The sequence below is a fragment of the Megalops cyprinoides genome, chromosome 10 (genome assembly GCF_013368585.1).
Source record: "Megalops cyprinoides isolate fMegCyp1 chromosome 10, fMegCyp1.pri, whole genome shotgun sequence".
Lineage (NCBI taxonomy): Eukaryota > Metazoa > Chordata > Actinopteri > Elopiformes > Megalopidae > Megalops > Megalops cyprinoides.
In genome coordinates, this window is record NC_050592.1 from 32,805,521 (window position 1) to 32,820,637 (window position 15,117).

Sequence of the window (15,117 nt, forward strand, 5' to 3'; positions counted from 1 at the left end):
AGCATTTTTCATAAAAGAAGATTAAATGTGACTGGCAGATTGACACAATTTCTAGTTCAAAAATTCAGTTATGCTAGGGGCGGGGAGGGGTTCATACCCAACATTACAGTTTCGGGGTGACCCCTTACCTGAGAGAGTGAAGGAGGACTGGTGCAGGTCCCGTCCTCCATGCCTTGCGGTCCCATTCTGTGATGATATGGAAATGACTTCACCCTCATAAGGCTTTCTGTTCACTGGAGTGGGCTTCCCAACCTGAATAGCAAATTACAGCACAGGGTTAGTTAAAACAGTCCACAACGGTTCACTGCTTCCCTCCATTTTGAGTGATCTTGCAGTCGGGTGTTAGAGCCAATGAACAAGAGACCAAGAATTCTTTCCACATCACCAGTTCGCCCTTTCTGGTATTATTCCATACAAAGTTTCAGGAGGAGTTGGTCTACCAAAGGTAGACCAACTGATCCCATCCAAAGCTATAAAAATCCTACTGATGACTTCCTTTCTATGTCAGCTGTTCTCTGCATCACTCCTCCACCCCACCTCTCTCTTTCTTTTCCCTGTTTATGATATCTAAATAGGGGGGGGGGGGGGGTCAACAACCTTGGCCTGTGGCTAGGTGTTATGTAAAAAACCTTAAAGGGAGAGCAGGTCCTCAGCCCCAGAGCAGGAGAATCTCTCACAAGCTATGAGTTATCTTCCAAATTGTAAGAACTGGCTATTCATTTTTGTGTCAGAAATCACTGTGAGTGACCAGAAGCTCATACTGTATATTTCTGTTGGGAGATCAGAGAATTGATGGGACTCTCACCTGTTCCCTCTGCTTCACACGCTTGTACACAAACTCTGGGAAGGGCCGTCGGGCAATGAAGCGGCCCTCACCAGGAGCGGCCTGCAGGACCCCCTCTTCGTACACCACCTTCCCACGGGAGATGGTCACCACAGGAAGACCGTGGCACACCATGCCCTCAAAGATGTTGTGGTCGACTGCCTGGTGGTGCGTCTTTGCAGAAATTGTCCTGTGAAAACAGGCATGCATACAGTCAACCAGAGAGGGAACGGGCAAACCATAAAGGGATATTCATCAAAGGAAAACAAAACTGAATTAGTTTACCATAAAAATGTCAGTCATTACGTACATGTAATTACAAGTTTGAACGTCATTATTAGCTCTCTGGAAATACAATAAACCACAGGGAAAGTCTTTCAGAGGATATACCCTACACCCATCAAGTTAAGAGTCCTCATAAGACACAGCTCTAAACAACTGAATGTAACAGTAAGTCGCACTTGCCTGTGCAATTGGCTCAAAGCATTCTACCTGCCACAACGATCAACACTGGAGCTGAATAAATCCTGAAACTAATTGTTCTATGTCAAAATATCTTCAGTCACTTATATATATATGTCCTAACCGCTGTTAATTAAAAACTGTGTCATTACCTTTATAACATTTCAAGATAGCCATGCAGTTGATTCTTTACCATAACTCTGCTCTTGACAGATACTCATGTCTACATTTTTAAAAATGCTGTGTAAGCACTCTAAAAAAAGCTGCCACACGAGCCCACTGATAAAACACTATTGTTTCCTAACACAGATTTATGGTGATCCACAAACATGAACGTTAAAACTGAGCACCTGAGCTGAAAAATAAGGGTGAAATGACAGCTATCAAGACATGACATATTCAAGTATATATTATACAATATTATATATACACATACACAGAGGGGGAATACATACATTTGTGTGTTAGAAGGTGATAATGAAATGGATATTATTCAGTTTGACTTAAATGAACATTGCCATGTAGTTTCCTGCAAATGACTTCAATAACCACATTTTAATTACTGCAAAATTATGTAATTTATAAGCTTTATTTTTATAAATATAAAAATATAATTTTGTTTTGTGAGAACACATTCTAACAAGAGCTACCTTGTACTTTACTCTGAATCGTTGCTCTGACTAATCTGGTTTTTTACTTGTGTTGTACTCTACCTCGCTTGTAAGTCACTGTGGATAAAAGTGTCTGCCAAATGAATAAGTGTAAATGTAAATGTAAATCTCAAGAGGCTTGGGTTTTAAGATCCAGATTCCATCGACCCATAACATGCTTTGATCTTCCCACAGCATGAGGAATGTAACACAAAACCATCTTTTTCCAATTCTAAACACAATATTTTTCTTTGATTTCAACCATTTAATCTGAGCCAAAATGCTGTCATCCATACTTACACTTTGACGAAATTGATTTCCATCTTTTTAACAAGGAAGAATCATTTTAGCTTCACCTGAATTATGGGTAACATTGCAGTGGTCACTACTGCTTTCAAACTCATCAGCTGTTATGGAGGCATGAATCAAAGTAAATCACATCAATCAACTGGTATCGATCAGTAAGTACAACATTGTACGTTTCATGTTTTAAAAAGAGTGGACAAGTGAATACAAATATTCTGAAATACGGTGATTTCAAAAATAATACAGGCCACATGGACTGCTTTTGGCTCTTGACGTTTGCAAGTAGTAAGGGTACCCTCTTTCAAGGGTAATTAACGTGAAAATTATGCAATTTCACGGTTAAATTGGAACAATCAAAGCGAAGTGCTCTGAGTCAATCAGTTATATTCAACAGTGACAGAGGAATGCAGATGGCTTGCAAAGGGGGGGGGGGGGGGGGGGGGGGGGGGGGCGAGTTACAGCAACAATGCATTTTGTATTGCATCGTTTGCTATAATTGTTAACACCAGAACTGTATAAGGGGGAGGCTATCATAACATTTACAGAGCATTCAACGATTCACAAACAAGACAGTGGAAATATTCTAATTTCATGTGCCCTGCTTACGCAAGAGCTCAGCACACATTAACATTAAGTTGATTTGCTGTGAATTTGCCGGAGTTCGTTCTCCTCGCTAAGCCCACATCAGCGGTTTCTTACACGCCTTCAGGGAGCTAGCCTACATTCTATAGGAGGAAAAAAGCAGCACGGCCCAAATTACATAAGCCTCAGCTGCTGGCTCTCTGCACGCGCTCCGCTTTCGCTATGGGTTAGCTGCCGCGAGGCGATCGTCGCAGACCATAAACCTCTTCCGTTGGAGGGGACTGCAGTCATGTCCGTGTGCGTCTGCACATGTGCAAAATGCCACATTAACAACAGAAACTGTTTGTCAGAGAGCCTTAAGTCTCCGTCCCGACGTTTGGATTGGAAAATGTCACATCTCTGTTTAAGATGCAATACACTTACACAAATGCACGTACTCGTCCTCGTACTCGATCCACTCCCCCCTCCCCCGCCCCCAACACGCTCACATTTGGTGCAAAATCAACCGTTCAATCGCTGCTCCTCTTGTGCAAAGGAGGAGATTTGGTTCGGTTTATATTACACTTGCACTCCATCCTTGACTGGATTTTGATATTTGCATTCCGTGTTACTATGTTATGATAACGTTACTATAACTACTATGAACTACTATGCGCATTTTTGGCGTAGCAGTGGTGGTGCGTATATATATATATATATATATATATATATATATATATATATATATATATATAAATATATACAGTACATATATATATATACGCGTTATGCAGTTATGCAAGTGTGTTGATTTACTTCATTGAAATACCATACTTAAAAATGACAGCAAGCAATGACTCATGACACTAATTAAATTAGCAAAAAAAAAAAAAAAACATTACTCATAGGGTTTCCAAACAAAGGGGATATGGTGCTACTTGTATTAACTTAAATCGCAAATTCAAAATCATTTAAGAAAGTGAAAAATATAATAATATCAAAAATGAAATACAATTATCTGACCCAGTGCTTTTTCTAGTTTTTTTTAGTAGGAATCATTTTAGTAAAAATGCTGCTTATTCAAAGTTAAGTATGTACGGAACTTTCAAATTTGACACTTGGAATACCCAGCTGTATCCCTAGGTAGATGCTGGTGGTCATTAGCTCTGCTTACAAATAATGAACATAATCACGTCAAACACATCTGTGGCTGTGGTTAGGTATGAGATAAACCCACTCAATTACTCAGAATAGCTAGCTAGAGTATAAGCTGATTTATAACATTTCTGTGTGCATGTATGCAATTTATTACTAGTTATTGGTGCCCTAAATGCAAAACATCGTCATCCACACCAAAAGAATCTTGAATGAGCTGTCTACTGTGGTAATGACTTATGGCAAGCCATACAGGAGCAATACACTTTCTGTGATATTGTCAGTCATAATATGACAAATCACTGTTGTAATTAGCTACCTTCACAAGTATATTAAATTATTGTGGTTTTATCAATGTTATATTTCTGTCGGCGTTGCCATATTTGAATTATCGAGTGAGCTTAAAATTTCATTCTCAGGTACATGCTGTACGCTGTAATGATTGACAAAATATTCAAAAAATTCAAAATATTCACACAGATGCGTTTTGTTTCTTAAATTAACATGCTCCTCTTGTCTCTCACCGGAAGCCAGAACCTGTGTTTAACATCTTAATATGTGTCATTCATAATTAAATTTAATTTTTGCACTATTAATATCAAAATGTACAATGTTCGTTGTCTTTCGTGCATTACGCAAAAGATTTATTGAATTTACCAGTTTGTACCTTCAGGAGCTACAGTAGCTTACAGCAAAACGTTATTCTAAATATGAGCGCCCTCTGCTGTCCAATATTTAAACAGGACCGTGAAATCGGAACAGGATCAGCAAACAAATTTGAATATGGACTGTCCAGAAAATTTGCCATGAGTTCAATATGGATGTCCAGAATCAGAATCAGTGAAATTAATTTAAAATGAAAAAAAAAAATACAATACACTAACAATAAGTGAAGTTATGACTATCCATCTATTTTCAATATCTAGGCCATCTTGTAGAGGATTGAGTTGAGGCAGAATAAAATCCAGAAGCAGTGGACATAAATATTTCACTCATGTAAGTCACACATATTTTATAAAAATTCAAGAATGACTGTCAAAAACAGCATAAGACAACAACAACAAAACATTTTATTTATAGCAGGCAGCATCCCATTCCCTAAAATTAAGTTAAAAACTGTAAACATTAAACTGAAATCAAAGTTTTGATATCAGATAAAAAGCAATTTCAGTTTTTTGGCCTCACAAAGTAGCTACTCAGAAATATTAATTCCCCCTGTGGGTCATCTGTAAATTTTCCAATACAAACCATAACTTTTGAAACTTTTTGGCAAATGTTATTCCTTGCTTTCATTTCAAGAAAGTTGTAACCATTTCATTAGTACAAACCTCTCGACAATTGGCTATATCTGGTTACCAAACTGAACTCAAAGTATTTAAACTCTTCTCCTCAAGGAAAACTCATATACAGTTCTGCACACACTCCAAAAAACTGGTCCAAGCAGTCTACCTTGCCACTTTGTCAACAAAATGGCTGGAGGGGACGTAGCCTTTGGGTCGGTCTTACCTGGTGGCATTGGGGTCCCAAACGACCACGTCAGCATCCGACCCTTTGCCAATTCTTCCTTTCCGGGGATAAAGGTTAAAGATTTTCGCCGCGTTGCTGCTGGTGACAGCTACAAATCGATTTTCGTCCATTTTTCCGCTGTGCTGAAAAAAGCAGTTTGACAAAATAGGGAGTCTCGGTATACAGTATCCTATCCATGACTGGCGATTGCATTTCCTCACAGGTTTACAGGACGGAAAAGGTCAATGCGTGACCACAGCTGGTACCTTGAGTTTCACTTTTAAACGTTGAAACATGTCAGCTTTACAATAGGTTGCACACAGCTAAATCTCTCATGTGCCTTTTGTTGGCCAGCCTGAGTGTTTTGTGGTGTGTGAGTAAAATAAATGACACTTCCGCCATGATTTCAGCTTTCTGAAAATGCTGTCTCTGCTTGAAATGTGACAGCAGAACGACTCTCCAGAGGCATCTAAACTAAACACGATCCATACCCCGCCAATACTACAGCACTTCTTGATTTCAATAAAGCTCAGTCAGTCATGACTCCATTATTCTTTTTTCCACTGGACCAATTCAATTCCTTGCATATTAATTGTATTTCTGTTTTAATGGACAAAATGTATTATTGATGCATTCAAATGTTTTAATATTGTAGTGCAATTATGTCATGTACAGACAGTTGCCCTGGATAATGGCCTGTTAAATGACTTAATACTACTACCACTTCTACAAATAATACTACTAATTATAATGGCATTTATTGTCTTAAGCAGAGGTCATAGTCTTGAAGTAGAACCTTTTAGAAGGTAACAATTCAGAGTTTGGTCAGTCTTTTTATTTAATTGCTGTCTCCTTTGTTTTTATTCTGTTACTGTTTGCTTTTATTCTTTTATTCTGGTACTTGCTACCATTCAGATGTCAATTTAGCCCCTTGATCAGTCAACTGCCCCTTTCTCCTGATTACACACCAGCATACACATAGTGTCTTTAATTCATTCATAAACCATCAGTTAAATTGCACAGAGCTGACTGTAGAGCGTTTAACACCATATTGCTATACATGAATACCTAAAGTAATAAAAATAAGCACATACACGCTGATTAACGACAGCTGCATACTTCACAGAATCATAATGGAAAAGCACTGACCACACCCTTTTCCCATATGACAGACATTCTGTCCTCCACCCCATTCACTCCGTTGGGGATTTTGGTGAAGTCGTCCTTTCCCAGGGCTTTCTGACAGACAGAGAAGGTGCAGTTGTCTGTGCCTGTCACACTGAGGTCATCACTGTGAAAGAAACTACCATGAGCACAACGTAGAAGCAGCAGTCCCACCCCTCTCCAATCCACTGTCGCACAAAATGCAGATTTTACCAAACACAGAGTTGGCTTGATGTGCTCATCAAAGAAGTGGCGAGGCACAATGTTTGCATTTCAATCATTTTCCTGTGGAGAAAATGCATGAACCATCTGGACAGAAAGGACGCTGTGTTTGGAAAGGTGGTGAAGTGACTGGATGTTGTACAGAAAGAGGAGTCTTACTGTTGCTCCAGTAGCAAGACCACTGGCGACATAATTATTGCCGATTGTGGCCATCTCTAAATGGTCACTCACTCACTCATTTGGTCTGTTCCTTGCATCTGTGGCTTGCCTTGAGGTTACTGACAATGTTCAAATGGAATGACATGTCATGGTAAGAGATGACGTTTTGAAACAATTTAGCTACGTGAGGTTTTCTATTATAAGGGAAGCAAGCATAGACAGAAAGCTACTTACAATTTATACAGCCTGAAATAATAAATCCAGTGACTACCATGATAGGTAAACATGAATAGCAGGCTGTTTGAACTGCAATGCTGTAGTGCAATCAATGTCCTTATTTAATTTGATTCATGCTGATTATTTTTTGAGTGTCTCCATGATGATGGGTGCCACATGTTAGGTTATGTTATGTGAGATGCCAGTATCTCACTCACTTGGCCAGCAGGTCCATGAGGTATCCTGGGGTGCTGGGATCTGGTCGCAAAGGGGGGCCCATGACAAAACCTGCAGCGTGGGCCCAGTCCTCATGCCAGTAGTGGGTGCCGTCTGTGCCCAGACCCGCTGCGATTGGCTCGCCAAACACCACCCGGCCTATCAGAACGCAGCAGAACCAAATGTTAGGGGACAACCTCTAACAGCAACCAGTCACAACCTTTGCTTTCAGTGCATAACAAATCAAAACCCATCCAGTCACACCACACCCAAATTTAAACCTGCCAGAGACACAACATCACCCAGCATAAACACACAATACAATTACACATAAATCTGCTGTAGACATAAAACAACTTAATTTGAATGTAACAGAGACACATCAATAAAACACACCTGCTAGAAACATGCAAAATTATACACAGCAAAATTATACAAAAGCATACACAAACCTAACAGAGACACAATACATCCAAAGACAAACCTATCAGACACACAAAGTAGTTAAATACAAAATGTGCCTGACTTATGCTATAGCCTGCCTGAAAAACACAGGTGGGCCCATTGCCATGAGCTTAGCAGGGGACCTCAGATTTAGACCACTAGATCACTCTATGAGGCCTGGAACAGATGTTCCTAATCTCATTTGTTAAGAACACCTGTCCCAATATCTAACAGAATTCAGTTGTCTAGTGATTTAAATGTGAGGTTTAAACCCTGACCTAGGTCACTGAATTTGGCCCAAATAATAATAAATTTGCCAGACTAAACACCAACCTGCCAACACACAAAACACACATTCCCAGTGGGAGTAAACCAAACCCAAATACAATCCAGCCAACCAGAAGAGGACAAACCACTGTTAGGAAGTACACTCCCCAAAGGGTCAGTTGGGGATAGGACTTCAGCTGGTCGTTTAGGACCTTATTTACTTCATCACACACCACAGCATATCTGCATCTGTTATCAGTATATCATTTCAAAACACAAAACACGTTTATTCAAATTAATCCCTACACTCTGGTCAAAGGAATCCCAGAGATAAAACAAAATGCAACAAATATGGAATTATCAAAATGCGCTGCTGAATGTAGTAGTTACACATTTTTATTCCAGAATCAATTAGTGCATCATTATATTTAGAGGTAAATTTAACATTCCCTCTGTGGGAAATCACCATTTACAACAGCCATTGCTTACTTCATTTTCCCTGTACTGCAAAATCATACATTGCTCTTTTCAAAGCTGATGTCAGTTGTCATCTTTATGTTTGGATACTGCAAGTATAGTTTACCATCTGCTTCAAGTGGAAACTTTTTTAGACAATAAATTAGAGATGTGACCTCATGTGACACCTGCAACAGCTCTGTAAATCTCATAGACAGGAACTGCCCACCTCTGAGCATTTTACAAATTTTAATACTGAAAACCAAAAAAGTGACCAAGTTTAAATAAACAAGATAAGATGTACAGCAATGAGCAATGACCCACAGCCATGACCATGACCAGTATAGACTCAATGAAAATTCTACCCCCCCAACGTAACATAATTGTGATTGGCCCAGGTGCAAATATTTTTCTTGGACTCAAACCACCACAGCCTAATTTCTCCAACTATCAAACATCCGAAATAGCTTTAGCCAGTCTACACTAGCAAATCAACACAAAGGTAGCTTACACAATATGTCAATAAGCATAGAACAAATAGCCATCAAGAAAAGCACAGCAACTCATTATTTGAGTTGAGGAAAAAAATTGACGTCACGCAAGTTATCACAAATGACAGGGAGCAAGGTCATTGGACAAACAAATTAGCATTTCCCAGCAAGCTTTCTTCCGTCGTAACTTTTGAGAAGAAAGCAACCAAATTAAATAAGTGGTGAGTAGAAATAATATTTATTTTTAATAAAACATGTAGTTTTGGAACATTTCAATAAGGACAAATAAAAATTCATATAAAAAGTCTATGGCTCAAAACTGTAAGTGTGATACACAAGGTGGGAAGGTGGTATATATAGCTGTCACAATTACAAATAATTTCAGTGATATCACTGAATGGTTACTTTGAACACTGCGTGAAACGGTCAATGTGCGAGAGGGCCCACCTACAAATAGTAAACCAGCAAAAAATTGCCTTCCTACATGGGCCCCTGACAGCTTCTGGGCCCTGGTGTGCTGTACCGGTTGCACCGTCAATTGTTACGCCAGTGCACCCCCTACACACACACACACACACTCCAACTCCAACCCCTGCTGTTCTTCTTGATGTCCCAGCGTGAGGCCCTCACCATTTCTGCGTGCGTTAGCCACCACCTTGGCGGCTGACTTGCTCATGACATGGACCACATAGAGCGGGCAGTTGACGGAGTGGGCAATGGTGATGGCGCGCTGGGTAGCCTCAGCCTCCACCTCTTCTGGACGGCACAGTTCATGACCTTCAGGCCCTGTGATTCCCAGAGAGATCATCCGCTTGGCCCCCTGTGGTACACACAGATACACACAATCACTGTGGGGGGTGCAACTTTTTCAGATGGGCTTGCGGAATATCAGTTCATCTTGTCAAATCTAATAATACAGCTGTTGAACTGGATTGTGATGACACCACAGGTTTTACCAAACTGACCAATTAGGAACCCCTAAACCTGGAGGACTCAGCTATGTCATGTATGGTTGACAAGATTGGTCAAAATTCTTTTAGGCTGATTTTGGCTTGATGATTTCATGATTTGATTTCATTATGTTTTAGAAACTGATACCTGTCTGCTGTATCAGTAACTTAACATTTTCTGCAAAATGTGTGTCTTTGCTACCCTCTAGTGCTGGTCATGGGTAATTAAAACTCACCAACTGAAACTTCAAAGGTTTTTACAGCAGTTGTACTATTTTGTAGCATGAAAAATAACAATCAAAAAACACATGGACAAAATGCATAAATATATCTTGCTCCTCATTCAGAACATTTTCAGCCTGTGACCAAAGTTGGAACACTATCATAGCTTTGACCCTTGACCATTCACGTTTCACCGATTTAGGCAAGGAGTATATCTATTGAGCAAGGAGAGTGCTATAACAATTCTTTAGAAAGGGGCCCCGACACCTAGTGAAACCAAGGACAACAGTCCACACTGTAAACCTGTCAACACCTGTCCTCTCTGATGTTTAACACAATAATTTAAAGCATGTTAAAAGGAGTAAAAATGCCTAGTTAAAGTTTAAAAAAAGTGTAAAAGTCTAACCTTGACAATGTTGTCAGCCTTGCAAATTCTGATTCTTCAAAACATTAGAAGGAATGTTTATCTAGTGTTCTTGGTTGGTATGTTATTATTTCAAGTCAAACACATCTGTTTGGTTTTCTCTACACAATAGCAGCATTTAACACTTTCACATGACTGTGCCAGACATACAAGACAGCACTTAGAAAAAACATTAGAAAAAAATAAAATAAAAACAGCTAATTGAAGGACTGAATGAAGCTGGGTTTGGACAAACTATGTTTGTTTCATATGCAATGTGTTCATATATTGATACATTTTCAAGGTGTAAAAAGTTTTAAATTACAATAAAGTAACAAACTCCACTATAGTGTGCAGACACAGCCATCACGTTACCTCAGAACTAGCTCAGCCAGCCAGCTCTGACAGACTGAAATACACCATGATAACTGATATGGCATATGACATATGATATTAAGTGATATAACAGAATTAGACAGCAAGCCTCTTTGCCTTCTTCAAGCTCGTGATGACATCATATTGTAACAGGACCGTGGGGTGTGATACGTAAATGGAAAAGACGAAGCCACAAATGATGGCCCAAGGGCACTGTAAGCATGAGGGATGCTCTAGTGATATGAATAATAAATATTATTATTTTCTGCCCACTGATACTACCCACATGTGTGTATGTAATGTTTACTACGGTGTTAATCTGGGGCAAGAAACAAACCAAAGGGTAACCAAACAAATGTGCCCAGATTAGTTTAGATTCTTTTTCTAGTTTTGCCCCTGTGATGCTAGTTGAATGCAGTGATATATTTACCCAAGTATAGGATAGATGTTAAGTATTAACTTCATTTTGAATATTTCTCCCATGAGCAGTGGTAAGGGCTTGTGACATTAGAGAGTAAGTTCACCGTCCTTGATTAACTGTATGAAAAGCAATTGGAAGAGACAGGCAGCAAACCAAAAAGATAATGCATTACAATTGAATGAATATGAATGAATATGAATATAGAACAAACATATTTCTGCACTGTGCCAATTAAAATACACCAATGCCAAAAGCAGCAGATAAATAATATCAAGGTATGAGGCCAGCAGATCAGATTGCTACAGTAAGCATATGTCAAGTGGGCAAAGGTGACATTATTGTACGGGAATAACCTCATTCTGTTCTTTGTCATGGTACAGACCACTGCACTGCTCACCCCAAACTGACACTGATACACAACAGATGACATGCCCACTTATCTTGGCCTGAAAAGATAACAACCCATTTGCGTTCAGTACCCTCCTCATTTTCCCTACGCCCTTTCAAATTATAACTTTTTTTTAATTTACTCAGTCAGTGAGATGTTTCAAGATTAGCACAAATATGCTCTGAGAGATAACAAACTGGCAGAAACAGAATAACGATGTTCAGTCAGAGCAAAGGTGAAGTGCTGACCTGCTGCACAATCTCAGCTCAGTGCATCAGAGGGGACCTGAGGGAAGGATAAACAGAACTGATTGTCTCTTTCCAGAGTTACTTAATTCTTCCAGATCTCAACTGCTTTCAATCCAATAGATTCCTCAATACAATCAGCTCTGGAAAACTCATCATTCATGATCGATTCTGCCAGGGCAGTTCTCTCCAACCTCAAAACTTTATCTCCGGGGGAGTGCCTCATGGCTCTGTTCTGGGTCAGCTCTTTTTTCTTGCTCTGCACCCTTCTCCCTCTCTCTAGGTCATTTCACTGCTTCCCACAGTTGCTCTTATTTCCTCTGTGCACAGTTGTCTCTCATCCCCACCCCCCAAACACCCCCCCCCCCCCCCCCCCCCCGCCACACACACACACTTCTCACATTTCCTCTTGGATTTCAGCATGTCAACCTGATATCCACTTCTGGATGTATTCTGACCATATTTAACTTAACCTTTCTACACTGGTCCTTTTATTTTTTCCTGCCCCAACACTCCCTCAGTTGACCTCTCCATTTCTCTTGCACCTATAAATTTCCCATTTGTGCCCTCTTGCAATGAACTGGTGGGGAATCTCTAAAAACTCCTCTCTGTCATTTATTCAACTTTTCTTCTTTGATCCACTTTTCCTCTTTTTTTCTTATGTGACATTCTACAAAAGGGTCCCTGAATAACAACATATGCCACACAACTCCTTTTCATGGGCCATGGCAATTTTTTTACAGTAACTACTAACTTACTGCTTGCTTTCCTTGTTAGGACTAAAACGCATCAGCTGCAGCAGTAGCATGTTTGCAATGCAGCATTTCCATCACAGGGCTGAATTGGATTTAGAAGCCAATTAATCTGAATCAGACTGAGCACACCAGCTGTGATCCTGATGCATGGTGCATCATTTCATTTTTCTCCATGCTATATGGCAAAATTAGTTTCTATGTATATAATACACTATAAAGCACTCCACTGTTCTATCTTGTTGTAGTCATGCCACCTAACCTTGAGTCCAAGTTACTGGTACTCAAGTTCAAATCAAGAAGTAAGGAATGGAAAAAACATCAAATTTCACAGCTCCCACTATAAGATGAAAAAGTGACATCTGAGTTGTCCAAACGAGGTGACAAATCCGAGCTGACAAATTCAAATCTTTCTTTCTTTCCTTTAATAACTGGATTGGATAGGACAGTCAGCATGAGTGGAGTAGGTGGGCATACTTAAAAGCAAATCTCCAATTTTTTGGAGAAGCCCCTAAAAAGATAATTACAATAATGCAACACTACCTAAAAATATCAAATTTAAGACATTCAGTATTTTAACATATTATACCTCTCTTTTCCAAGGTCTTCTATTTAAAAGAAACAACTAGCTCTGAGTTACTTAGCCAGTTAGCATGATATAATTGGCTACCTGGCACAGCTTTATTGCTGATGATAACCGGAATTTGCCATGGTCATCTTGAAATGGTAGCTAGTCAAAAGGCTAGCAAGGCTAGCTATCTTGCTGTATAGCAGGATTGAAAAAATTCAGTATGGTCATAGTTGAAACACTTGCTAGGAACATCGTTGGTAACATAACATTTCCAATTTAAGCAACTGACTTAACCAAGACTGACTGGATTGGCAAGATCTAGTATTGACATCTCAAAAAATTTGTGCTCCTCACTGACTACATGTTCACTGATGCATCATTAATACTAGTAACAACCTAGTAACAGGTTGATCAGGAAGATACCATTGAAAATGTTTAATTGCAATATAATAATTTAGTTTCAGTGGTTTATTTAATCATATACTCATCTTTACAATTAAATTTGGAAACATTTTCCAGGTAGCCAGCCGAATCGGGCCGATTGCTGCTAAGTGTCGGTGCACTCAGCTGTGTTCTGGCAGCAGTTCACCTAAGGTGAGCCAGCTCTGGCCCAGTAATGGTTGCCAGATTTGGGGTGTGTGGATTTGGGAAGATTTCGGCTGAGAATTGGCACATTTGGTTGCATTTGGACCAAATGGCCATAAAGACCTGGACCAGTTTAGGTTGAGGGTTGGGGGTGGAGATGTCGGGGGTGGAGCATAGGGGAAGGTGGGTCTCTGGACTATGCCAAATCAGAAGTGGTCAGAAAATGGTGCAGGAAATTACCCCTAAACTTATGGGCCTATGACTACATGTCATATCTTATTATTTCATTATGAAGCCTGGAATGTGCCACTGGAATAATAATATACTTTTAAAATGACAGAATTTTACAGTAATAATTGTATTTCCTTTCTCTGTTTTTCAATTAATCAATTAATATTTAATTCATATTAAATTAATATTTAATTAAAACAATTTAACAGTCTATAATAACTCAGGTGGCATATTCCAAGATCCATAGTTTATGTGCAGGAGCTTTGGTTTTGTTTGACAAATGCAGTGGTAATGTTATTTAACAAGGCAATATGCTGTGGCTTTACATACTGGCTATGGCTCAGTATGATGCGCCATGGCTAAAAAAAAAAAAATCATCTGAGTTTAGTACATGCGTAGTGCGAAATGTAGTGGCGACCACACTTGGCGGGCTTTTTCTTTCCTCACAGACAACCAATGCCGGTTGCTCCTGCGGTGAGTATTTCTCTCTATTTGTCTGTCATGTAAAGTTCTTTTATTGAACCGTCCTACACATATAATATCGATGTATTGTTTTTTGATAAAGAAGATAAAATCATGTGCAGACCGATCTAGCGTTAGATATGACCCTGGAGAATTACCGTAACTTAGCCAATTTGCTAATTTGAACTCAGCCGTGTTATAATTTAGTCAATGTTTTAGCTAGCTAGTGTGGTAGAAAATTATGTTATCCTAGCAACACTGTGTATTAGCATGAGCTCACTGCCAAAAGGTTGTATTAAGTTCACCATGCTTGCTTAAGGTCATTGCAGGACAGGTGTAATGGACCCAGGAAGCCTGGGTGATTGCCAACATAAAATTTTGGAGAGCGCCACTTATTTTAAAAAATATAGCTTG

General features: G+C 39.4%; 1 protein-coding gene across 1 annotated transcript in view; it reads right to left on the bottom strand.

Annotated features, from left to right (window-relative positions):
* dpys (dihydropyrimidinase) overlaps positions 1 to 15,117 on the bottom strand; it is a 33,066-nt gene that overhangs the window by 1,863 nt on the left and 16,086 nt on the right. The window contains exons 5-10 of the mRNA XM_036538931.1: positions 9,729 to 9,918; positions 7,443 to 7,599; positions 6,613 to 6,754; positions 5,464 to 5,606; positions 806 to 1,013; positions 129 to 252 (exon numbers count right to left, since the gene is read on the bottom strand). Coding sequence (XP_036394824.1) covers positions 129 to 252; positions 806 to 1,013; positions 5,464 to 5,606; positions 6,613 to 6,754; positions 7,443 to 7,599; positions 9,729 to 9,918 — 964 coding nt within the window. The remainder of the gene's footprint in view (positions 1 to 128; positions 253 to 805; positions 1,014 to 5,463; positions 5,607 to 6,612; positions 6,755 to 7,442; positions 7,600 to 9,728; positions 9,919 to 15,117) is intronic.